This window comes from Piliocolobus tephrosceles, chromosome 13, assembly GCF_002776525.5.
Source record: "Piliocolobus tephrosceles isolate RC106 chromosome 13, ASM277652v3, whole genome shotgun sequence".
Classification (NCBI taxonomy): Eukaryota; Metazoa; Chordata; class Mammalia; order Primates; family Cercopithecidae; genus Piliocolobus; species Piliocolobus tephrosceles.
In genome coordinates this window covers 67,165,371-67,191,734 of record NC_045446.1, presented here as the reverse complement: position 1 = coordinate 67,191,734, position 26,364 = coordinate 67,165,371, and the positions used below count along the sequence as shown (strand labels likewise).

General features: G+C 44.5%; 2 protein-coding genes across 4 annotated transcripts in view; both read right to left on the bottom strand.

The window, feature by feature from the left end:
- Window positions 1–1,114: 1,114 nt before the first annotated feature.
- On the bottom strand, window positions 1,115–8,864 carry B3GNT6 (UDP-GlcNAc:betaGal beta-1,3-N-acetylglucosaminyltransferase 6). Its single transcript, XM_023209342.2, has 2 exons — window positions 8,770–8,864; window positions 1,115–3,540 (listed from the first exon to the last, which is right to left on the bottom strand). Exon 2 carries the CDS (start codon window positions 3,538–3,540, stop codon window positions 2,386–2,388), a length of 1,155 nt encoding a protein of 384 aa, XP_023065110.1. The 5' UTR covers window positions 8,770–8,864; the 3' UTR covers window positions 1,115–2,385.
- Window positions 8,865–21,818: 12,954 nt separating this feature from the next.
- The window catches only part of ACER3 (alkaline ceramidase 3), a 152,392-nt gene continuing 147,846 nt past the window's right edge, over window positions 21,819–26,364 (bottom strand). For 2 of the 3 annotated variants that reach the window (XM_023209344.1, XM_023209345.1), the window contains 2 exons: window positions 23,833–23,878; window positions 21,819–23,337 (listed from right to left, as the gene is read on the bottom strand). In XM_023209344.1, the coding sequence (XP_023065112.1) occupies window positions 23,284–23,337; window positions 23,833–23,878 (100 nt within the window). In that variant the 3' untranslated portion in view covers window positions 21,819–23,283. Of the gene's footprint in view, window positions 23,338–23,757; window positions 23,879–26,364 lie in introns of those variants that run through there. The other variant, XM_023209343.2, reaches the window with a different exon arrangement.

Genomic DNA, 26,364 nt, shown 5'->3' with positions numbered 1-26,364 from the left:
TAGACAAACCCCAGAGGCTCAAAAATCATAAAAGTTTTTGTCTATATTGTCATGTCCATAATTTTTTTTAAAGCATAGAAGTTTATTTTGTCTTCCTCAGTAGTCTTAGCTGAGTATTCCAGGTTGGTCCCCGGGCTGCTCTCAGGAACTCAGGAATCCTCTTGCTTCTCTGCCTTCCTCTAGGCCAGTGGTTCTCTGCTAGGGTGAATTTGCCCACCAGGGTACGTTTGGCAACATCTGGAGATACTTTGGGTGTCATAACTCGGGGTGTGACACTGGTATCTAGTGAGTGGAGGACACGGATGCTGCTGAATGTTTCACAATGCACAGGACTGCCCCCCACAACAAAGAACTGTCCTGCCCCAAATGTCAGTAGTTGAGAAACTTCCGCTTGGGCCTGGGGCGTTGTCCTCACTTGCAAAGTCAGAGCTGGGTCCCAGGCCCAGCCAGGTTCCAGCAAATGGGAAGGAGGAAGAGCGCATAGTCAGACCCAGCTGCCACAGTGATCCTCCTCATCCATTCCCGCCCATCCATGAGGGCCTAGTCACAGGGCCACATCTAACTGCTGGGAAATGGAGTCTAGGTGAGTGCCCAGGAGGAAGGGGGCAGCCGACTCAGGTGGGCAGCTGGCAGCTTCCCCTACGGGCATCCTAACTGGTGCAAGAGACATCAGGATGGTGGTGATTGGAGGACATTTTGGTAACCAGGTCAGAGTTTGTGCAAAATGCAGAGGCAGGAGAGAGCTGGACAAAGCGCAGGCACTGCCAGCTGGATGGAGGCCAACAGTGGGAGGGAGGGGACAGTGAGTAGCACCTGGCTGGCAGGAGCCTGAAATGCAGGACTGAGGAGTCTGGTCTTTGTCTTGAAGGCAGGGAAGGACCTTTGGCCAGTCTCCTGACTTTCTGCCCAGGCTCTTTCCTCCCAAGGTGAGTCTCTTGTGTCCATCTTACATAGTTGGGACATTGCTGACACACTTCTGCCTGCCCTTAGGCCATTTCCTTGATTTTCTATGTTGCCAAGATGACTGGCAGCTGCTGGAGGTCAGGACCGCAGCCAGGTTCTCAGAGTCCCAGGCACCAAGTTCCCACTCACCCCTGCAAACTCTCTCTCTCTCTTTTTTTGAGATGGAGTCTTGCTCTGTCGCCTAGGCTAGAGTGCAGTGGCACGATCTTGGCTCACTGCAACCTCTGCCTCCCAGGTTCAAGCAATTCTCTTGGCTCAGCCTCCCAAATAGCTGAGATTACAGGCATGAGCCACTACGGCCAGCTAATTTTTGTATTCTTAGTAGAGACGGGGTTTCACCATATTGGCCAGGCTGCTTTCGAACTCTTGACCTCGTGATCTGCCCGCCTCGGCCTCCCAAAGTGCTAGGATTACAGGTGTGAGCCTTCTCGCCTGGCCCCACACTCTTAACCACTGTTCATCTCAGTCTTAGATCCCCCACCTCCCCAACACAATTCTACACACCTGCCTCCACAGATTCCCCAACAATGGTCTCCATGTTCCCATCAGCGTTTCTCTACTTCGGACTCCCCAGAACTCCCTGCTGGGTTGTCCAAGGCCCACTGACCCTGAGTTCCAGACCCTGGCAAGGAGCCTGTTTCTGACCCGTGGGGGTGAGTATTGGCGGGCAGTACCCAACCAGGCCATTAGCTTTGGTTGGGGTGAGTGTGGAGGGGACCACAATGGTGTGCTGTCTGGGAATGCCATGGCCCTGGATTAGTCACTGTCTGACCAGGCCTCTGGTTTCCACTTTGCACGGTGAGGATTTCTATCTCACGATTGTACTGGGGCAGTGGTGGGAGGAAGGCCGCCACATGCGCCTCAGTTGCATGTTGGCTGACTTCTGGCGGGAGGGGGAAGCGGGATCCTCCTGACCACTGTCAGCCCAGCTCCACTCACTTGTAGGGGAAACAGTGGAAATGGCAACTGACATTTGTATGCACAAGGCAGGGGACGCTGATCCTGGCTCCCATGCTCCCAGGTCTCCCTTGCTTCACTGCTCACGAGGACCAGGTGTGGGAGCGAGGTGCCTGGGTAAGGCTTGCAGAGAGGGCAGTGGAGTTGGGTTTGCGAGGATGGACAGTCTAGTCGAGCGGTCCTCAGGCCTAACCGCACATTTGCATCACCTTAAAGTTTTTAAGGAACTTTAAAAATCCTTAACATGTCTGGGGCCACCCCAGACTAATCAAATAGAAACTTCGGGAGATGGAGCCAGGATGTAGGCATTTCCCACACCCCCCACCCCAGCTGATTTCAGTGCGCAGCTGGGGTTCAGGTGCACAGAGCTGGGCAGGACGTATGGTACTCACGGCAGGAAAGCTGCCTTCTCAGCATGGACACTGTCACGGGTGGAGGCCCGGAGCTGAAGCCATCCACCCGGCCTCAGGAGACCCGGTGTCCCCGCTCACAGCTGAGCGTGGGGCTGTGCAGCGCCTTCCACATGAGCAGCATCTCATATGGCGCGAAGCGGTGCACCAGCAGCAGCTCGCGGTACATGCAGGGGTCGAAGGAGGACTGCTGCGCGCCAGGCAGCTGCACGCCGAAGGGCCGGATGCCCTCGTGGCCGCTGGGCGCCAGGCCGGCGCGCTCCAGACACATGCCCATGTAGGCGTCGTCGATAGGGAAGAGCGGGGTGTGGAGGGCGGCCGCGCGCAGGGCCCGGACCGTGAGGCTGGACAGGAGGAAGCCGCCGCCGCTGCAATATACCGGGTAAGCGGACCCGGGGAAGAGCTGCGGGGGCACGAAGTACTTGCTCCGGCTGTCGCGGATGGGCACGGAGCCGTCCATGAGCTGGCCGGTGAACAGGTGGCGGCCCGGTGGCTGCGCCTGCAGGAAGCGGACTACGTTGGCGGTGTGCACGAACACGTCGTCGTCGCCACTGAGCAGGAAGCGCGCGTGCGGACAGCGCGCAGCCAGCCAGTCGAGCAGGTGCAGGTGCTTGAGCGTGAGGTTGAGGAAGGTGTCCGCGAAGGACCACTGCAGCACGTCGCCGTGCTCGCGCGCCTCCAGCGCCACCAGCTCCGCCAGCCGCTCGGCGCGCGCCTCGTCCTCGGGACCGGGGGTGCCCAGTAGGAAGAGGCGGCGCACTGGCCACTCGCCGTAGCTGCGCTCCTGCCCCCAAGTGCGCCGGATGAGCTCGCGTCGCTCGTAGTGCGCAGGCGCCGACTTCACAGCCAGGAGCAGAAAGACACCGCGGCGGCTGGCGCACTTGGCCGGTGCGTCCCAAAGCAGCGGGAAGTGGCGGCAGTGGCGGTACCGTAGGAAGTCCTGGATGCGCGCGGGCAGCTGCTCGAAGTTGGCCGTGGCGTTCGCCGAGGCGTTGGCCACGCACGGGGGCCCGGGGGTGAGCGCCGAGGGAGCGTCGGTGGGACCCTCTGGCGTCTCCTCCTGCTGGGACCTCTCCTCCAGCAGGGACCTCTTCTCCTGCGGGGACCTTGGAGCCTGGAGGAACCACTGCTGCAGTGCCAAGAAACTCACGCCCACCAGGAGGCAGGCCAGAGTCTTGGGAGTCAGGGACCTGCGGCAGGGAAAAGCCATCTGTGGGGTAAACGGAGTCAGAGGTGAGCCGGAAGTCGTCTTTGACACCGGCGGGACGCCACCCGTGCCCCGTCACTTCTCTCCCAGAACCCAGCTCTAGCCCCTTCTCAACTCTGCTGTTAAGTGGTAAAAAGGAACCAAAATCCAAGATTACGCTGATGGTCTCTGGTCTCCCACACTCCGGACCGTTCCTCTAACCTTCAGATCTATGTCTCTCTTTGCCTCCTGACAACACCGCACCACAACCCGTCAGGTAGGCCCAGTGGACTCATCGTCTGAGTCTCCATTCTTCCCCTGAACCCATACCCTGCTGTTCCCACCTCCGTTCACCAGACTACTCCAGCCAGAAGCCCCAGCCTTCTGCCTTGTCCTTCTCAGCTGCTACCTGCTCTCTGCATCTTGTTGATTCTGCACCCTACCTCCCTCTCACTTATTGCCTCTTGTCCACCTCTGTCCAGCCCGAATCCTCTCTAATCTCTTCCCTTCGTTGCCACCCGAGTCAAGGAAGCATAAGGTGATAGCACTGGACTCAGACCCAGAGCCAAATTCTGCCTTCCCCACTTCCATCTGCACCGTCTGAATAGTCAATTCCGATGGCTGGGTCTGAGTGTTCTCATCTGTGACACAGGGTTAGTGAATTCCTACTGCAGGGCTGTTGTGAGCATGAAATGAGCATGAAGTGGCCAGTGACTGGGTGACACAGGTGATATGACCTCATGGGTGAGATGACCTCCACGGCATCCTCTAGCTCTTCCTCCTCATTCTACCTGCTGGTATTATTTGCTGTTCCCAAACATTCACTCTCAGGCCCTCTCCTGTATGTAGCGTGCCTAGGTGCACCTCAGGTCTGGCCTTCATGAAGACCCCCAGGATGAATCCCAGGTCAGAACAATCTTTCTCGTATTTAACTGTGCCCTGCTAAAAATTCAGTCACATCAGGTTCTGCATCTCAGACCATTGGCTATTTATTTATTTATTTGAGACAGGGTCTTGCTGTGTCACTCAGGCTGGAGTGCAGTGACACCATTATGACTCACTGCAACCTTGACCACCTAGGCTTAAGCAGTCCTCCCACTTCAGCTTTTGGAGTAGTTGAGGCGCTCTACAGGAGCGCGCCACTACAGCTGGGTAATTGTGTGTGTGTGTGTGTGTGTGTGTGTGTGTGTGGAGATAGGTTCCCACTATATTGCCCCATCTGGTCTTGACCTCCTGGGTTCAAGTGATCCTCCCCCCTCAGCCCCCCAAAGTGCTGGGATTACAGGCATGAGCCACTGTGCCCTGCTCCCACTCCCTCCTTAAAACAGACTCCACACTCTCCTGCCTTTCCTCCTTTCTTTTTGACCATGTTTCTCAGTTCCCTTTACTCAGTTCCCCCTCTCTAATAACAACCTCCTCCCCCTCCTCCCCCTCCTCCACCTCCACTTCTTCTTCTTCTTCCTATTTCTTCCTTTCTTCTTCTTCTTTTTTTTTTTTTTGAGTCAGGGTCTCACTGGGTAATCCAGGCTGGAATGCAGTGGTGTGATCGTGGCTCACTGCAGCCTGCACTTCCCAGGCTCAGGTGATCCTCCCACCTCAGCCTCCCAAATTGCTGGGAGCACAGGCATGTGCCACAGTGCTTGGCTAATTTTTTCTATTTGTTGTAGAAACAGAGTCTTGCCATGTTGTCCAGGCTGCTCTCAAACTCTTGGACTCGAGTGATCCTCCTGCCTTGGCTTCCCAAAGTGCTGGGATTACAGGTGTGAGCCACCGCACCTGACCTCTCTAATAATAACCTTTAATAGTGGAACGCCTCTAGGGCTCTGTCTTAGACACTCATTTCACCTTTGTCCAAGATGATCTCCTTCACTGTTAGGACCTCCGAGCTTCAGAGCCACACATCCATCCAGCGCCCTGACTTAACAGCTCCGTATGGCTGTCCACAGCCATCTTGGATGCGACTTGAACTCTCATCTTCCTCCCCCAAGTTGTCCCGGAGTGCTGCCATCCACTGGGTTGTTCAAGCCAAAAACCTTGCTTGACTCCCTCCTTCCCCTCATTTCCCCACCCAAGCCCTGACGATTCTCTCTTCTGCAATTTTCATCAACATGCTTCCATTCTCTCTATCAACAGGCTGATCCAAACTAACATCCCCGCCTCTCATGAAGTAGCGTCCTGCCTGGCGTCTCTACACGCTGTCTTGTTCTCGGCCGACCTCTCCCCCGCCTTTGAATTATGTAGATTTATGTGCCACTCCTCATGCTCTTTTCCTTAGCTTCCCTGTGATCCACCTGGCCTTTTCCTCAGCCCAGTGAGAGCCTCAGACTGCCAGACCTCTTCCTACCTCAGAGCTTTTCCTTGTGCTGTTCCCCTTCATAGATTGACTTCTCCCTCCCTCCGTCTGCTTAAGAACTCAGCCTCTGGGTCCGCTTGACAAGGCATATTCTTGGGGAAGCTTGAATGAAGCTCAGAGGAGACCAGGTACCCTGTTAGATGTTCTCAGCATATGATTTGTGTAAAGGTTATCTTCCTTCCTAGGCTGTAAGCATTCTAAGGATAGGGATCGCAGCGGTGTTCACTGTTGTATCACCAGCGCCCTCCATAGGGTAGGAGGTTAGGACGGCCGAGTAGTAGGAAATGCTGGCTGCCTGGATTCAAATTCCACTGCCACTGCTTTCTAGTGTCATGATTTTGAGCATGTTGGGACTTAAGCTCTCAAATACCTGCCTCTGAAGAGTTACTGTGAAGACCAAATGATAATGTGTATAAAGAATTTACTATGGTCCTTGGCACATAGTATTCAGTAAATGTTATTTGTTAGGATTATCAAGGTACTGATAAATATTTGCTCAAAGACTGCTTTTCCAAGAGTATGTGCTCAATAAATACTTCCAGGTAGTTTGCACATAGGTGTTATCGGATTGAACCCTGCTGCTTGTGTATTACAGTCTGTACATAATGTCAAGCCCAGAGTGGGCACAAAGCAGGCATTCAGTGAAACAATGGAGCAGTTAACTACAAATGCAAGTGTGAGAACCTTGCAAAGGTGTGGATGTAATCACCGAGTGCTGATTAGAAATACCAGAGTATTATATAGTATATCGCTCTTTATTTCTTCCTGCTTCTGTGTTAGAGGCACTGTGAGAAGAGGGTCTGTAAGATAAGCTATGTCTCTTTTACCTTCAACTATCTACTCACTGCATAGTCCTGTGCCTGGCACAGGAAAAATACAGTGTTTTTTTTTTCAATGAATGAAAGAATAAAAAAATGAATGAAAACAGAATTTGGAGTCTGAATAACTGGCTTTGAGCCCCAGTTTCTTTCCTGAGTTAATCTCCTAGGTTTCAGTGTCCTCATTTGAAAAACTGAGAAAGTTAACACTCATTTTTCAATGAAATGAGGAAAGAATTCTGTTTATGTTAAAGTGCTACACAAATGCTAGTTAAAAAAAGTAAGCATCCCCCATCATTTCTGGAAAGAAAAATAATCTCCTTCTTAATGTAACAATAAATCTTGTTTCAAAGAAATTTGCATTTACTCTGATAAAACGGATAGAAGATCTTGGATCACAGCCAACTTCTGATGTAAAGGAAAAGGTGTTGGGCCAGGCGCTGTTCCCGAGGGTGGTGCTGGCTCGCTCAGCTCTGTTCTTGGATGCCACACTGTGCAGCCCGAGGGCTTTGACTTGCTGTGAAGTGTTGGACATTTCTCTCTGTGATTCTTTTTGCTGGATCCCTTCGTTTCTCAAAGCAATCTTCAGGCATGCTGGAGCCCATGCACCTTAAACTTTCCCAGCCTCTGCTGGCCCTGATCCCTTGTCTCTCAGGACTCAGCTCAAATACCACCTCCTGCCGGGCGCGGTGGCTCACGCCTGTAATCCCAGCACTTTGGGAGGCCGAGGCAGGCGGATCACGAGGTCAGGAGATCGAGACCATCCTGGCTAATATGGTGAAACCCCGTCTCTACTAAAAAATACAAAAAACTAGCCAGGCGAGGTGGCGGGCGCCTGTAGTCCCAGCTACTCGGGAGGCTGAGGCAGGAGAATGGCGTGAACCCGGGATGGGGAGCTTGCAGTGAGCTGAGATCTGGCCACTGCACTCCAGCCCGGGCCACAGAGCGAGACTCCGTCTCAAAAAAAAAAAAAAAAAAAAAAAATACCACCTCCTCCAGGTCACCTTATGGTAAGTCCAGGTCAACAGAACCTGTCTCCTTGTTGATGTCACAGCTGTCGAGTAGCAAATTTGGTAAAGAGGACAGATCTGCCACTTACTCCACCCCTTTGAACCTCAGGTTCCTTGTTGGTGAGACTTTGGACAACTCCTTTATCTCAGTGTCTCAGAATTATGAGTTAATTCATGTAAGGCATTCAGAGCCTGGCATGTAGTAAGCACCGGAATAACATTAGCAGTTGGCTAACACAGGAGACCATCTTTTTATGGATGAAGTCTAGCCTTCTCACACAGTGTGGTATAAAGTTCCTCTTTATAAACTTTATAAAGTTCCGTTGTGATCTTCTAATTGCAGGCAGTTCTCACTCTGTTTATTGCTCCACACATATTAACACATCCTGCCTTTGCAATACTATTCACTCTGCCTAGAATTCCCCCTTCTTTTTCTTTTTCTCGGCTCACTGCAACCTCAGGCTCCCGGGTTCAAGTGATTCTCCTGCCTCAGCCTCCCAAGTAGCTGGCATTACAGGTGTCCACCACCACGCCCAGCTAATTTTTATATTTTTAGTAGAGATGGGGTTTTACCGTGTTGGCCAGACAGGTCTCGAACTCCTGACCTAAGGTGATCCACTCGCCATGGCCTCCCAAAGTGCTGGGATTACAGGCGTGAGCCATCTCACCCAGCCAGGAATTGCCCCCCTTGTTTTCCCAGGAATTACTTTGGTTATTTCCTCCTCTGGTTTGATGCTGAGAGATCGATGGCTGGAACATAGATTCCTGGGCCACCCACCCACCCCCTACTATCCCAGGACATTCCTGGAGGAATATTAGTATAGCAGAATATAGTATAGCAAGAAAGGCAAAGAAACGTTTTATTAGCTATTAGGGCCTTGGCCCCAACCCTCAGCATGAAGCCCTGAGCCCTGGGGTCTGCACTGGACCTGTGCAATAGGGGCAATTCTGTCCTCATTCCTTTCCCCTTGGCCTCCCCCGTTTCTTGCTTGGCACTCTGATGAGAGGGGAATGCAAAGAAGGAAAAATGCACCTCCTTCCCAATAGGAAGAAGCCCAGGCCCCCATCTTACCTGTAGTATTGGAGAGAGAAGAAATAGACAGGAGCCATCCCCAGCCTGAGACTTAGCCTTTAACCCCTTTATTTCACACACTGAGGTTCCACCCCAGGCCTGTGGCTTCGTTCAGTCCTCTTGAATCTGACCAATCCATGACATCACCCCTCCTCCTTAGGGGTAGGGTGAAGAGGGGGAGGGCAGCTACAGGCTTCCTTAGCCACCGGTGACTGCCTGCTTCCTCTTTAAGCTCAAATGTCCTTAGAGTGTGGGTCAAATGAATCTCCTTGGAGGAGGATGTTCTCAGTGCAGTATTGTACCTGTGCTCCTGGAGAAGGTGCATCTTGTCTGTAAAGACAGTGTGTGATGATGGACCTCATGTAGAGGCCCCCTGTGAGTTGCCCAGAAAAGTGTATAGTGTGCCTTCAGAGGCAGAGGCAAACTGCCTGAAGGGCTGTGGAAATAGGCACAGAACATAACAGGTCGGCCACATCTGTAAGAGTAAAGTATTTATTAGTTGTTGATTGAATAAAATCAGTTTAATTTTAATATTAGGTATGGGGCCCTAATGGATGGGACCACAATGTTAAGTTGTAGTGATCCATCACAGGCTACCATATATAAACATTTATATATGTAAAACAGAGATAAAATCTATATTATATTTTTATATATTACATTTTATATATTAAAATATACATATATTTAAAAATATAAATATATTAAAATGTATATACATAAAAATATATGTATTTCTAGATTTGAGCATAGGCAAAATTGGGCTGCTAAATGGAGAAGTAGTAGGGGATAATCACCCTTTTAAAAAATAAGGTTTTTTTATAATGAGTTTTAATCCCTGAACAGCTTGCTTTAACTTATATTGGGCCATATTAACTATAAAATGGGGGCTCATGGGGTCCCATTTTATCAAGCCAATTTGCAAATGACAAAGAGGCACTTTAATTTTAATTTATTATAACTATTAATATTGAAACAGGGTCTTACTCTGTCTCCCAGGCTGGAGTGCAGGGGCACTATCACAGCTCACTGCAACCTGTGCCTCCTGGGCTCAGGTGATCCTCCCATCTTAGCCTCCTGAGTAGGCACACACCATCACACATGGTTACTTTTTGTATTTTTTGTTGAGATGGGGTTTTGCCATTTTGCCCAGGTTGATCTTGAACTCCTGGGCTCAAGAGATATTCCTGCCTTGGTCTCCCTAAGCACTGGGATTACAGGCATGAGCCACCATGCCCAATCTAATTTATTATTTACTTTGTCAAAGCAAATATGTCTAATGGAAGACATTTTATAGCAGTGGGTATGTGAGCATGGGAAATTTAGGCAAGGCTACACTTAAATTGAGGCATACTCATTTAAAAATTTTTATATGTCGTTACCCTCAGATTATAGGGTCAGAGTGTTTAAATTAGTGGGATCCCGAGGTATAACTTGAGCCCCAGTATTAAGTTCATGAATTTTTGACAATTAGGGCATTTTCACAAATGTTAAGTTAGAAACTATGTTGTAGAGGCACAAAAACCAATAAGTGCTGTTTTTAATCTTTTTGTTATATAAATTTTTAGTATATAAATTAGGAATCTTGAATTTCCAATTAAATCAAGTTATGGAAAATATAGCATATACACAACTTGCCATATATATGTGTGTATATATTTATTTATTTATTTGAGACAGAGTCTTGCTTTGTCACCCAGGCTGGAGTGCAGTGGCTTGATCTCAGCTCACTGCAACTTCCGCCTCCTGGGTTCAAGCCATTCTCCTGCCTCAGCCTCCTAAGTAGCTGGAATTACAGGTGTGCACCACCACGCCCGCTAATTTTTTTGTATTTTTAGCAGAGATGGGGTTTCATCATGTTGGCCAGGCCAGTCTGAAACTCATAACCTCGGGTGATCCACCCACCTCAGCCTCCCAAAGTGTTGGGATTACAGGCGTGAGCCACCACACCCAGCCTATTTATTATATTTATATTAAAATATGTATATAATTTATTTATATACATTATATATAGTATAAATTATGTACATTTATTCATATATGTAATTTATATAATTTATACATACCTTTTATTTTTCTCTGTATCTAGGGGTTTGTTCATAAATCAATAAGTAATCTAAGGCTAGCATTATGTTTCCAAGACTTGGTGTTTGCTCAGTACCTAAAGTTTAAAGTTCTAGGCTGGGCATAGTGGGTCACATCTGTAATCCCAGCACTTTGGGAAGCTCAAGTGGGTGAATTGCTTGAGCCCAGTAATTTGCAACTAGCCTGGGCAACATAGTGAAACCTCCTCTCTACAAAAAAAAAAAAAAAAAAAAAAATCAGTCAGGTGTTGTGGTGCACACCTGTAGTCCCAGCTATTTGGGAAGCTGAGGTGGGAGGGTTGCCTGAGCCTGGGAGATTGAGGCTGTAAGGAGCTGCGGTAGCACCACCGCACTCCAGCCTGGGCAACAGAGCTAAATAAATAAATAAATAAATAAATAAATAAATAAATAAATAAATAAATAAATAAATAAATAAATAAAGTTGGAGTTGTAGCTGCCTAAAGCATTAGTTTCTCTTGTTTGATTTTTGTTGTTGTTTTTAAGGCTTTTAGCCAGCAGAAGCTGTGGGTGTTAATTTCAGCCTCTAGTTGATAAGAGGAGAAGCAGGGGGAGGAAAGGGACTCAGTGTCCCTAGGAAGGTACTCTCTGGGATGGCCCCCACTGCCAAATAACCAGTTCATTTTTTATCTTTTTCAGTAAAAATTGTAGAATGGCTAGCATTTCTAGGTAACTAAATAGGAAGATCTCTCTCTCTCTCTCTTTCAGTGTTTGCCTGACAAACTCTTGGTGGTATCAAGCAGCCCTCTATTGTTTTGACCTTACAAATTGTTACTGGAAAAACTTTGGGAGTGACCTCCAGCATACTGGATTCACAGGCAGCTACTTCCCTTTCCAGGGTGCCCTAATTGACATATGAGGGGTTGGGGTGGGGACCAGGAGCCACCACAGCAAAGAATGCAGCAAAGGAGGCACTGGCCTCAGCAGCCCTGACTTTTGGGAGACGCTATGGGACTCCGGTGAAGTGACTCCCCCAAGCGGCTAGGGCTAGGCAGTTAGATCCTTTCCCCGTCTCCACTTACTGACAAAGAGAGCCGAGTGTCAGATCACCCCTTTCTGACTGTTACTCAGGAGGAATGCTGCTCTCCTAGAGCATGACAGCCCTTGTCTCTCAGTAGTGAGATGGAGGTAGAGCTGCACTGTCCCGGCCGCCTCACTCTGGCTGGACATGAGGACTTCATCATTTATAGCCAATAGAGTCCTGACCACTACTGAGACCCCAGGACATGGGGACAGCATGCCTAGCTCAAGGGGCAACACACCCCCAAAAGTAGCCCACTGTTTAGGATCCTCGTAATCTCAGGAAGGGAGGCTGAGGTGGAAGGGAAACACACCTTCCTTGCCCTGTGACGGCTGCAGGGGACTCCAGCGGTTCAGAGGTTGTCTGTAGCCACTGCGGTTTCAGGTGATTCTCCAAGACAGCACCGACAGCAGCAGGAAGCAGATGGCAGAGCAGCGTGATGGAGCGGCAGCAAGCAGGGTGCTGCCCAGACCCCCGGCTGTGTGATACAAAAAGTTAGCCATTCACAGCAGACTTTGGGATTGTGTCCCAGCCGCAACCACAGTCCTGCCAACTACTACAGCTGTTTCCAATGAAACTCTTTGTGTTTCTCTATTCACTTAGCTGATGGCTGCTGGAGACAGTAGCTACCTTAACGGTGATAGAGAAATGTGAATAGTTTCATTCCAAACAGCATCCTCATAGCTTAGTGACTTAGTGGACATTCTGTGAGAATGTTCACCTCTCACCTCTCGGACTCCTTGTCCCTCTTACTAATTTACATGGGGGAGGTGGCTGGATGAGAAGTCTGAAGGGGGAAGGAGGTGGGAGGAAGAGAGAGAGAAGGGGAGGGACTGAGTGTAGGTTTCCGATGGGGATAGTAAGATATATCTAGAGGATTAGGAAAGCCCTAAGACTCACAGGCAACTTCATGGTGGGTGAAGGACTAAAAGGAGCTGGGAGTACTAATTCAATCTGAGAACAAATGAGGGCAAGAGAGCAGCCCCAGGGAGGGACATGACCAATTTCCTCCCAATCTGTGCCCCACTCATGGAGTCCAGAGCAGGTTGACTGAATGACTAAATGAATTTTGTTGTTTTCTTCAAGCCCCCTAAAAACTAATCTTTTCTCCTTGGCAGATACATCTTTCAGGAAATTTGGGAATGATTTGAAGTGGGGAGAAAGTTAAATGGGGGTAAGGTTATTGGAATAAAATGAACAGACTTTAAGACAAACAGCTCTGACCTCTCCAGAGGGTTTCTGGAATGGCCAGGGAGGAACTTAGATGTGTGTAGTGTGAGCGCCAAGCATGGCTTCGGAAAGGTGTGTACTGTTCAGAGACGGAATTAATGCATTTATGACGCCTTTTCAGCCTTCCCCTTTACCATAGGTGGGTGTTTTAATCTAGCAGAAAAAGTCTCAGTCCAGTGCATGTTCTGCCACACCCTAGGCTGAAAAACTGGGGCGGGATAATGCAGAAAAACCCGTCTCCACCTTGAAGGCAAACAGGTTCTGTGGGCACAGGCCAGCACCTGATGACCAGGAAGGGGAGAAGGCCGGATAGTCCCTTGTGCCAGGTTGCACTGGTCAGTGAGAGAGGGAAGAGGGGTTGACTCCTCTCGTTTGTCCAGTTTTGAGGTACCCCTACAGGCCCAGACCAGGCAATCTCATAGGAAAGATACCATTCAGAAACTGTTACGATTAGATTCATGCTACACCATGGTGCTAATCCCTAAGACAATTCTACATTTCACAGATGTAGAACCCAAAATTTAGTTGTGACTTGGCCACAACCACACAGCTTTTCAGTGGAGGACCAGGATCCTAAGCTAGGTCTTCAGACGCCCCAAAAGAAGATAACTTTTCTAACAGTAAGTACCCTCTCAGGATTAATGCCAGTGGGCTCCAGCTTGGAGCCTGCTGTTTCAGTGCAGTGTCATGTCAGGGTTATTGCCTTCTACCCCTCAGCCATGTAGCTATCTCTGCTGACAGCCACTGTGTCTCCAGCCCAGCCACAGACATCCAGACTTTGAGGAACTAGAACCCAGGCCCTCACCCAGGCTTCCTTTCCAAGTGACTGGTGATTCTCTTTGGTTTGAGATGCTCTTTTCTTCAAAAATTCCTCTACCTAATCCTTAAATGGTTTGGTTTCTAGGACTCAGTCTGAGACCCTCTTTTCTTCCATGATCTCATCCACTTCCATTTCAATTAATATGTATGTCCATGATTCTTTTTTTTTTTTTTTTTTTTTAGACAGAGCCTTGCTCTGTTGCCCAAGCTGGAGTACAGTGGCACGATCTCAGCTCACTGCAACCTCCACCTCTGGGGTTCAAGCGATTCTCCTTCCTCAGCCTCCCAAGTAGCTGGGATTACAGGCACACACCACCATGCCTGGTTAACTTTTGTATTTTTTTAAGTAGAGACGGGGTTTTACCATGTTGGTCAGGCTGGTCTCGAACTCCTGACCTCGTGATCCACCCACCTTGGCCTCCCAAAGTGCTGGGATTACAGGTGTGAGCCACCGTGCCAGGACCCATCATTCTTAAATTTACACCTTCAGCTCAGATCTCTCAGCTGAGCTCCAGATCCACATTTATTATCTTTAAGCTCTCTGCCAGGATGTCTGACACAATCTACAAACTCTGCAAATCCCAAGTGTACTCTATAATTCCCTAAATCTTCTTCCCACGTACCTCTGATATACTGGAGTTCCTGTCTCCACTGCCACTATCTACCGTTCTTCCTCTATCTGGTATCCCTACATCCATACTGGCTCCCTTTAATCCATCCTCCATCTTTTCCAGGGCTTTCAAATTCAAATTCTTTTTTTTCTTTCAAAGATGATGTCTCTGTTGTCCAGGCTGGAGTGCAGTTGATTTTAGCTCATTGCAGCCTGGAACTCCTGGGTTCAAGCGATCCTCCCACCTCAGCCTCCTGAGTAGCTGGAACTACAGGTGAGTGCCACCACACCTGTCTACTTAAACTTTTTTTTGTAGAGATGGGGTCTCGTTGTGTTGCCCAGGCTGGTCTTGAACTCCTGGTCTCAAGCAGTCCTCCCACCTTGGTCTTCCAAAGTGTTGGGATTGCAGGCATGAGCCACTGCACCAGGACAACCAAATTCAAATTTGTAAGATGGCTTTTAAAGCCCTGTGTGACATCATTCCAGCCCATCTCTCCAGAAACCTCACCTCTGGTTCCCTCTGCTATAAACGGCCTTTCCCCTACCTTCCTTAATACCTCTCATCCTTCAGTTCTTGGTGTAGATATTCGTCTTCAGGGATGTCTTCCCTACTTCAGCTCCCTCGTATTCCCTCCTAGAACTCTCTATACCCTTCCTTATGACGCTCATCCAAAATGTAATTGGCACAATTACTTGTGAGACACTAAGTGCCATGAGGGCAGGTATGTGTCTTATTTTTCACTGTATTCCTAGTGCCTAATAACAGACCTTCCAGTTTATTGAATGGATGGCGCATAGTAGGGCTCAATAAATGGATTCCCCCATTTTCTGCTTTCTCATTTCCTTTGAGAATCAACCCTTACTTTGGGATTAGGCCACGCTATCAAGTGAGACAGGTCTTGCTTTCTGTCTCACCTAAGAAGACCCACTTGAGGTAGACTGCATTCCAGTCTAGAGCAAAAGAAAGGAAAAAAGCTGAAAAGGCCACCCCAGAACTGCGCTAGGGAGAAGCTCAGAGTAAGTTCATAGAATTTGCTAAATCAAATGACAGATGCCTTTGTTAGGCAGGTGTGTATTGTTCAGGGTGAAATAAAGCCATCCAAACTCCTTTTCAGCCATTCCCTTCACAAAGCACAGCCCAAATGGCTTTGCACACTCATGTCTGTGTTTTGTCAGGTAAAGGTTCCTGGTTCACCTCTTGCCAGCATCCATCTGTTCATCCAGCCAAGGCTGCCCCACCCTGACACACAAAGCTAGTGACACACACTAGCTGAAGAATCAACCATATGGTCAGCAATGACTAAAACCACCCATTCCAGCAGGCTTGGCTAAGAAAGCTAATATTTGAAAAGCTGTGGTTTGAGGAACTAGGTGAGTTATAGGAAATTCTAATTTGTTTTACATCTTGTAGATGGTACTTCAGTTAAATTTATAAACCACAGACACACATGGCTTATGCAGGACCATTTTTTCTGTTCCTGATCTGTCCCTCTTCATTGTATGAAGCTGGACGGTTCATGTGTTTACCTCACAGCTCCTAAAGTTGAAGATGCTGTGTATTTAAATATATAAATGTTTAATTAAAAAATGATTAGCTTTTAACCTTGTAACATACTCAGGCTTGGAGTAGAAAGGTACTGCAGTACAGTGTTAGGAGCCCAGTGACAAAGAATTCCCAGGATAATGACTGGATGCCATTTCCATGAAGAGGCTTGCTGCTGGCCTGTACTGCCAGCTTAAGCAAACTGGGAAAAGATGTGTCCTCTGAGATGCAACCCTATCTTTGGCAGGCTGAGCACAGGCTAGATTTCAGCCCCTCATTCACCCTCCTTCCTCTCTCAACTGGGTGCCTTTGTGTAATACGTGAACTCTCTAATTACACATAGTAGCCCTGCCTTTATATGAATGTATAGATTTAAAAAATATAAATCAGGGATGAAACACTACCAGTAGTCTTATTTAAAACAATATCATTTAATTTAATATTTTCACCTATGAGAGGTAATGAATGCAGAAATATAGTCTCCATTTTAGTAGACTGGAAAAAAATACATTATCCTACTATTTTCTAGAAAAATGATTGTGGCATTAGAAAATCAAATGGAAAAAGTGAATAAGCAGACTGAGATTACCTGAAAATAAGTTAGTTGCTAATAAGATTCAGTATAATGTATGTTTATTAAATAATCGCTACTAGAACAAACATCTGCAACAACTATGAAGGTAGGAAATGCTGTATTAGTTTGAACAGTTTATCTGTTGGTCACATTGATAATTGACTCAAATATTAAAAGTATGGAAATACATGACGGTGAACAATGCCACATGAGTACATTAAGCAAAAATAGATAATGGCCTCTATATCTTAGAACAGACTCACTTATTCATTGGCATGAATAATTTAGCTCTAAAAAGAAAAATCCAAAAGAAGCCAAGACTAACTGTGGAAAGGACTTTGAACTTTTCCTTTTAGACAGTTAAGAAAGAAAAAAGTATACATGACTACCACAGCTTGACAACTACCATGTGGCACATTTTATATGACATGAGAAAAAATGGTCAAACTTTCTGGAAGTCAACTCAAAAGCTGAGGGCAACTAGCATTTTTGGATTTTATAGTATAGAATGGAATTCCCTTTATATTGAAAAGTAAATCATAGACCTTGCACATAGTAATTTTTCTCAAAGGTTTAGGCACTTTGCAACAGGCTATTGCCAATCTAGAAAAACTGATGTGAAAAAATAATTCAGTCATGTAAATATTAAATACATATCATGTGATTACATTCAACAAAGACATGAGATGTCTTAAATGGATAACATATTTTCATTCTGACAAATGCACACTAGAATAACCTTGCAGAGAAGTGCAGTTGGGCAGTACCACTGTACTGTACCACTGTACCACTTGCTGACGGTCTAGAGCAGGGGAGGCAAACTCCCCAGTCAGAGAGTAAACATTTTAGGCTTTGCAGGTTACATACAGTTTCTGTTGCATATTCTTCTTCTTTCTCTGTTTAAACATTTTTAAAACATAAAAACCAGTTGGGTGCAGTGGCTCACGCCTGTAATCCCAGGACTTTGGGAGGCCAAGGTGGGTGGATCACTTGAGGTCAGGAGTTCAAGACCAACCTGGCCAACCCAGCGCTACTAAAAATACAAAAATCAGCCAGGCATGGTGGCATGGTGGCATGTGTCTGTAGTCCCAGCTACTTGGGAGGCTGAGGCAGGAGAATTGCTTGAACCTTGGGAGGCGGAGGTTGCAGTGAGGTGAGATCCTGACATTGCACTCCAGCCTGGGTGACAGAGAGAGACTCTGTCTCAAAAAAAATAAAATAAAATAAAAAATAAAAAAATATAAATAATATATATAAATATATATATATAAATTACATAAATTTATATATATATATATATATATATATATATATATAAAATAAAATGAAAAAACCATTTTTACCTTGCAGGCCATACACCTGCAGCCTGGATTTGGCTTATGGGTTGTAGTTTACCAACCCCTAATCTAGACCCCTTTGATATTATGACACATTTTTATCATTTTCTTTCAGGCACAGATGATCTCTGAATGAATGCTTACAGGGAACCATATGTATATGCTTAAAGATTTCTCTAATAAATATGGCTGCTGCAACTTTAGAGTTAATTCTGCAAACTCAATTTAAAAGTGATGACCTACAGATCTGGCATTGCCAGATGTTTCAGAAGCTTTATGATAATTTTGTGAATATTTAAGATACCAATGACTAAATTCAGTTCAAGTATCAACACTACATTGTTAAAGCAATGAAGCAGGTCTTGTAAGGGTTGAAAAGGAGCTGAATGCAGAGCACAGTGACCTGTGGCTGGTGCTATACTGACTGATGGCTGCTGAGCTAGAGTTGGGGAATTTTAGGTCACTTGCAGCCTGTAACTGAATTTCTTGATTTGGATTTTAGGGTTTTCTATTTTAAAAAAAAATTCTTGTGACCAGTCTTCCACACTAGCCGCCTTTGAAATCAGGTAGTAATTAGTGGAATTTAATGATAAAATGAAGACCTTGAGAAATAATATTTGTTATTTAAAGTACATGAAAATGGGTGGTCAGTACTGCTTAGCTTTCCTCCAAAATGGCTGAATGTGTATCACAGCAACAGAAATGCTGTAGCTAACAAACGACTTAAGTTCTTGAGTGATCTGTCTTCTCCTTAGCTGCTCTGCTGGCCTATCAGAGAAGACTCTGCCTTGGTGAAACTTGTTGTCCCTTACAGTTTCCACTTTTGTTTCAGCAATGTCAAGGTTTCATACTCAAGGCAAAAGTTTACAGTCCAAAGTCAGAGATTTATCTTCAGTTTGAATTTCAAGTGTAGAAGTGTCCATATCTGGGTATATGAAGCTGACTGAGCTGATAATTTTGGAGAAATGGTGAAATTCAGTGGAATGCTCCCAAGGACCTCAACACCACCAGTGGCTTCTCCATGTAGCAATTACATAGTTAGATATTTTAACAAGTATTTCCTTATTTTTTATTTTATTATCATTATGTTTTGAGACAAGGTCTCACTCTGTTGGCCAGGCTGGCTGGAGTACAACAGTTAAAAGACAGTATTGAAAATTTCCAGTCAGCTGGGTCAAGATGACATGATTCCTTTTTTTTTTTTTTTTCCATTTTGCAGCTCCTTCCATAAAGGGGTCATAAAGGGGTTTAACTACTTTAAATCAAATTCTAGTCTTTTTTTTCTGAGATGGAGTCTTGCTCTGTTCCCTAGGCTAGAGTGCAGTGGTGTGATCTCGGCTCACTGCAAGCTCCACTTCCCGGGTTCACGCCATTCTCCTGCCTCAGCCTTCCAAGTAGCTGGGACTACAGGCGCCTGCCACCAGGCCCTGCTAATTTTTTGTAGTTTTAGTAGAGACAGGTTTTCACCATGTTAGCCAGGATGGTCTTGATCTTCTGACCTTGTGATCCGCCCACCTTGGCCTCCCAAAGTGCTGGGATTACAGGCATGAGCCACCACACCTGGCCCATTATTTTTAAATAGTTAGAACTTAGTGAATAAGCTATAATTGTAGACACTGAAAAACAAGACAAAGTGATCAGACTAATTATAGCACTGATAGGATGCAAAATGGAAGACAGAGGTAGATCTGCAAACAGCCACACAGGTGGAAATTCCAATTATATATAGGTTCTCTTTGAAATGTCAGTTTTACATAAATACTTATCCAGCAGCACATCATAAACCACAGGGCCAAAGCAATTTCTTATCACGTAAACATGGAGTTCATAGCTAAAACTCAAATTTAGCAACAAATAATTGTTTTCATAGGACTCATAAGATAACCTTAAATTGTTAGATGCTTTTAGGGCATTGGCTAATTCAGAACTGGCTGGTATTATAACAGAACTTAATTTTTGCAAGCATTTAAAGATTTTCATGCATTATGTACCCGAAGTTTTTGTCTCTTAATTTTCTTTGAACCACACCTCTTATCCTTATAAGAAAAACCCTCTTAGAGTAAGGGAAGCCCAAATTAACTGTCCTAAAATTTTGCATTATATTTAAACCATATGATTTACTTCTGTCAAACTAAATACTACTATTTGGGTTCTCATTTGTAGATTATTTAAAAACAAATGTTTTTCCTGTTAATTATCAATGCATTTTCTATCACAAGGATTAAAAAGATCACTTCAGGTGGTGGGGATGTTTCATGAAACACCACGGTGGGGAGTAGATAGTGGGCAGGCAGAGTGACCAATCAGCTTAACCTCCTTTCACCTAGCTGTTCTTTAAAAAAACAAAAATCAAAGTCAAATTGCTTTCAGTTTTTCAGAGTGGAGGCACAAGAAGGATATTCAGATGTGCAAGCAAATTGCTTCTTTTACATCCTCATAAAGTATTTTCTTTTCTCTTTTCTTTTTTTTTGAGACGGAGTCTCGCTTTGTCACCCAGACTGGAGTGCAGTGGTGCGATCTCAGCTTACTGTACCCTCCGCCTCCTGGGTTCAAGGAATTCTGCCTCAGCCTCTCGAGTAGCTGGGACCACAGGCACGCGCCACTACGCCCGGCTAATTTTTGTATTTTTAGTAGAGACGGGGGTTTCACTATGTTGGCCAGGGTGGTCTCGAACTCTTGACCTCAAGTGATCTACCAGCCTTGGCCTCCCACAGTGCTGGGATTACAGGCATAAGCCACCATGCCCAGCCTCACAAAGTATTTTCTAAAATATAATTTGCTGTAGGGTTCACAGATGAGCACTGTTCACATTAGGTGATATGCAAACACATCATTATTGGCTCAGCAGAAAACAGACTTTTTGTACACTCTAGTTAACATGAAGTTTTCCAATAAAACAAATGACAGTGGGAGGGGGTAGTGAGGAATCCAACCCTGTAATGTCTACCTAGAATCCGAATAGGAAAAAAAAAGCTATTGAAATAAAGATAATTTAATAATATCCTATAAGTCACCAGTGATTTCCATAAAATGCTGCACAGACACAAAGTCTTGAGTGTGTTACTTAGTTGTTGAAAAGAGAGCCTTGTGTGAGGCACAGCTGATTTGGAACAGGAAAGAGCCTGGCTTCCCTTTCTGCTTTCCATTCTCCCAATAGAAACAAGGGTCTTCAAAGAATTGGCCAGTCTTACAGGTCACCTCAGGGTGTAGATGACTCTCCACTATGGTGCTGGGCAATTTTATTGAACAGGTGGTCACTGGTGGTGATGGCTAAACCACTCATTAAACAAATTGCTCTAAATGGCCTCAGTATAAGGTGTGCTCTCTGTACCCTTAATCTGACTTTAATTCTGCAGAACCTCAGTCTTACCATGTTTAACAGCATTGCCATGTAGGACATACCTTTATCCTACACTGTATATATATTCTTTACGCAGAAGTATATCTAACTGAAAAGTATAAAAATATAATGGTGGAAAACAAATGAATTTAAAAATGTATGATGGCTGATAGCCCAGGTAACTGCAGGTGAAATGTAACCAGAAGTCAGAATCTCAGGGCAAAATCAAGTACAGCTGTGTACTTGTGGGCTGTGCCTTCAAATGGTTTAGTTTTATACCCTCTTAAGGCAGAACCAAAGTTCTCTTAATGTTTTGGCAAGTGTTTTTCTTCCTGAAGGATCATAAAAGCAGGTGGAAGAATCAGTCTAATGGCCTAATGATTTGTTGGGCATGCTAAGGGAAGGATGTCAGCTTGACATCTTTGGATACTTGGTTAAAAACTAAGGCTAGTAGGTGAAGAAAAACAACAGAATAGTTTTTGGTTTTAAATTTGTACAAAGGCTACTTACTGAATACTGGAAAAAATGACAAAAGTGTTTTACCATCTTTGCATAAGAAAAAAAAATTTCCTTTTGAAACTAGCTCAGGATTTGCTCTTGAGTCATGTCATCATGTGGTAAAAACAATCTGGATTTTACAATAATTTATAAAAAGCAAAAAAAGTCATAAAAATGCTAAATGATGCAGAGCTACAAATATAATGATACATGAGCAGAGGGGTCAAATCAGATTTTTACTCCAGGCAGGTGTTATGTTTGTGAAAAGTGATGCAATTTGTTATACATTCAAATGCAAATTAGAACTAGCTGCCTTACGATGAGATTTCACTGTCATTTCTTATCACCCTAATTTTTGTGGGTTCTGTAGGTTTCAAGTAACAGAAACTTACATCTATTTCCTTCAGAAAATTAAGGAGCAGATATTTTAATATTCCTTGTGTAAATAGGATTCTGATCATTTTAGCTTTAGTTAACACAACACACTTCCCTGGGCACAACCATGACCTCTCTGAGAACTGGAAAATACTGCATAATTTAAAAAATCGGAGTGTAATGACATTCCCTGACAACTTCAAATAAGTTATGTGAGGAGGATGAACTATGGGTGGTCTAGACCACCAGTCCTATTTGTCTAGCCATAGAAACAGTGACAACTTAAAGGTCTGCAAAGATCAGAGCAGAGCTGACTGAAGGCACAACATTCTATACATGTCCTCATGGAGCTTCAGAAAGATTATAAGATGACCCACTCATTCTGGTTGGCTGTGGCTATAGGCGGACACCATAAATCCTGGGATGTGGTTAAGTATTGAACCAGGGGCAGGTCTGAGCTTGCTTATGATCCTCTGACTAGCCCTGGAACAGACACTGAAGAACTACACAGAATCCCACAGCTAGCTCGCTCTCTCTTCTCTCTCTTTTTTTCTTACCTTTGAGAACCATCCATGAGATTAATACAATATTAATCAAATATGACAAAGCTGAGTGCTGGCTCACAGCTAAATATCAGGATATGGGGTTTTGTTGGCCCTTAGCTGACTGTTTGCATTATTTAATCAAATATTAAGAAAAGTATAATTCACATGCAACCCTTGGCAAAAAGAAAAAAAGATTAATTCCTTAAAACCAGCACAAACTGTTAACCTGTTAAGAAAAGCCCAATTGTTTCTGCATTTGAAGCATACACACATATCATCTCTGTTTCTTTATAAACTGGAGCATGAAAGGAGGAGGGGACAAATGAGATAATGCCATGAACTAAACACCCAGCAGGCCTCACTTCTTATTCTTTTTGTGGAGTGGGTGGCAGCATTAGTCAGAAAGTCACTCCTCTGCTATGATGGTCATGACATATTTGAACTTGTAGATCTTTAAGGATTTCCTTATTTATTCTGCCAGGTCTATGGTAGGTGCTTGTTTTCTTGGTGGAATGATTCATCAATGCTTCCTGAGAGGCTCAAACAGGATCACTGGCCAGATTCCAAAGAGAAACTGTTTGGGGACAAATTAGGACAAAATGAGAAAAGACAAAATTGTTCCATGTTATCCCTGAAAAAGAATGAGAAAGAATCCATGGGGCTGTGACTATACATAGGTTTGCTAGTGATTGTCCTGGTATTAGTAGCCTAAGCACAGTTTATTCCTTCTAGACTTGGACCAGATATCAGAGAGTATTTTTATTGAGTTTATTTAAATTTATTAAGCTTTGACTGTCAAACATGGAGCTGGGCATATAAATTATCTCTGATCTTTAAAACAACTCTGCAATGTAGTTATTAGCAGCTCAATTTTATTGTTGAAGAAACTAAGGCTTAAAGAGATTTGTCCAAGAACATGCAGTAGTAAATGAAAGATTCAATGCCTTTGGTTCCAAAGCCTGTGTTTGTTCCACTACCTTGCCAAACTCCCCTTTCTTCTTCCACCTCCATCCTATACTCCCAGTACCACACCCCCAACACACACACAGGACCTAAGAAGTGGACTTACCTTCACTTTTGGCCTATATCTCAGGTAAAGTGTTCTTGTATACAAACTGAAAGAAAAGTGGGAGGGGGAAAGCTTTTCAGATTCATTTTTAATTCATACAAACTGGTGTACTGACAAACTTAACCATAGTGCTTCTGCATGTACAAAGCAAAAAAAAAAAAAAAAAAAAAAAAATACATGAGTATATGCTTCATTTGTTCAGCAACCGGTTTTTTTTGAGCACCTACTCTAAATACTCAGTAAACCATGCTGTAAATGGATGTGCTGTAATCTAGGCTTTGATGTTCCATTTTATACAGCACAAGCAGAGTACATTTAGCATAATTCTTAAGGGCCATAGGACTTTGAAAATAGAAAATCAGCACTGACTTCAACTTAAGGTCATCAGCTACATTAGCTCCAAACAAGAGAGTCACAACATGTCCTTTGAAGCTTTGAAGCCAGGCATTGATTTCTCCTCTCTAGCTATGAAAATCCTAGATGGTATCTTCTTCCAGTAGAAGGCTGTTTCATCTACATTAAAACTCTGTTGTTTAGTGTAACCACTTTCATCAATAATCTTAGCTAGATCTTCTGGATAACTTGCTGCAGCTTCACCTTGCACTTTTATGTTATGGAGATGGCTTCTTAAGCCTCATGAACCAATCTCTGCTAGCTTCAAACTTTTCTTCTGCAGCTTCCTTACTTCTCTCAGCCTTCACAGAATTGAAGTGAGTTGGGGCCTTGATCTGGATTAGGCCTTGGCTTAAGGCAATGTTGTGGCTGGTCTGATCTTTTATCCAGACTACTAGAAATTTCTACACATCAGAAATAATGCTGTGTCACTTTCTCATTATTCATGTGTTCTCTAGAGGAGCACTTTTAATTTCCTTCAAAAACTTTTCCTTTGCCTTCACAACTTGGCCAACTGTTTGGCACAAGAGGCCTACCTTTTGGCCTATCTCAGCTTTCAACACATGTTCCTCACTAAGCTTAATCATTTCTAGCTTTTGATTTAAAGTGAGAGATGTCTAACTCTTCCTTTCACTTGAACACTTAGAGGCCACTGTAGGGTTATTAATTGGCCTATTTTAAACTTTGTTTTCTCTTAGGGAATAGGGAGACTGGAGGAGAAGGAAAGAGACTGGGGAATGGTCAATTGGTGGAGCAGTCAAAACATACAACATTTATTAAGTTCACTGTCTTATATGTGCATGGTTTGTGGTGCCTCAAAACAATTACAATAGTAACATCAACGATCACTGATCACAGGCCAGGCACGGTGGCTCACACCTGTAATCCCAGCATTTTGGGAGGCCGAGGTGGGATGATCACTTGAGGTCAGGAGTTTGAGACCAGCCTGACCAACATGGTGAAAGCCTGTCTCTACTAAAAGCACAAAAATTAGCCAGGCGTGGTGGCGCATGCCTGTAATCCCAGCTACTTGGGAGGCTGAGGCAGGAGAATCACTTGAACCCAGGAGATGGAGGTTGCAGTGAGCCAACATCGTGCCACTGCACTCTAGCTTGGGGGAGACTCTGTCTCCAAAAAAAAAGAAAAAAGAAAAAAGAAAAGATCACTGAGCACAGATCACCATAACAGATATAATAATAATAATAAAGTTTGAAATATTGTCAGTATTACAAAAAATAAGACAGAAACATCAAGTGAGCACATGCTGCTGGAAAATGTCACCTATAAACTTGCTTAGCAGGGCTGCCACAAACTTTCAACTTGTAAAAAATACAATACCTGAAAAGTACAACAACAAAAAAGTTATGCATGTTTTGTTTATTTTGAAATCAAGAAGTGTGATGTTTCATGTCTGCTCTTTTTCAAGATTGATCTGGCTACTTGTGGCCTTTTGTGGTTCCATATGAATGTGTAGAATTATTTTTTCTATTTCTGTAAAAAATGTCTTTGGAATTCTAAATGAGATTACATTGGATCTGTAGATGGCTTTGGGTAGTATGAACATTTTAACAACTTTGTCTTTTAATCCATGAACACAGGATGTCTTTTCATTTGTTTGTGTCTTGCTTACTTTCTTTTATGAATGTTTTGACCTAGTTAGAGGTCTGTTCTATTTCTTCACAACTCAGTCTTGGTAGGTTCTACGTTTCTAGGATATTGTCCATTTCTTCTAAGTCATCCAATTTGTTGGCATATAATTGTGTGATTCTTCTTATCTCTGTGGCAGCACTGTAATGTCTCTTCTTTTATTTCTGATTTTATTCATTTGAGTCTTCTGTCTCTTTTTTTTGTTAGTCTAGCTAAGATTTGTCAATTCTGGTGATCTTTCAGTACCCCAATTCTTAGTTTCATAGATTTTTAAAAATTTTTCTATTTTGTTTATTTCTGCTCCATGTTATTTCTTTCCTTCTGCCAAATTTGGGCTTAATTTGTTCTTCTTTTCCTAGTTCTTTGAGGTGTAAAGTTTCATTGAGATTTCTCTTCCTTTTAAATGTGGCATTAATTTCTTTCTTTTTTTTTTTTTTTTTTTTTTTGAGATGGAGTCTCGCTCTGTCGCCTGGGCTGGAGTGCAGTGGCCGG

Excerpts from the sequence above, each read along its gene's own strand:
- B3GNT6 (XM_023209342.2), bottom strand. The coding sequence starts at position 3,540 with ATGGCTTTTCCCTGCCGCAGGTCCCTGACTCCCAAGACTCTGGCCTGC.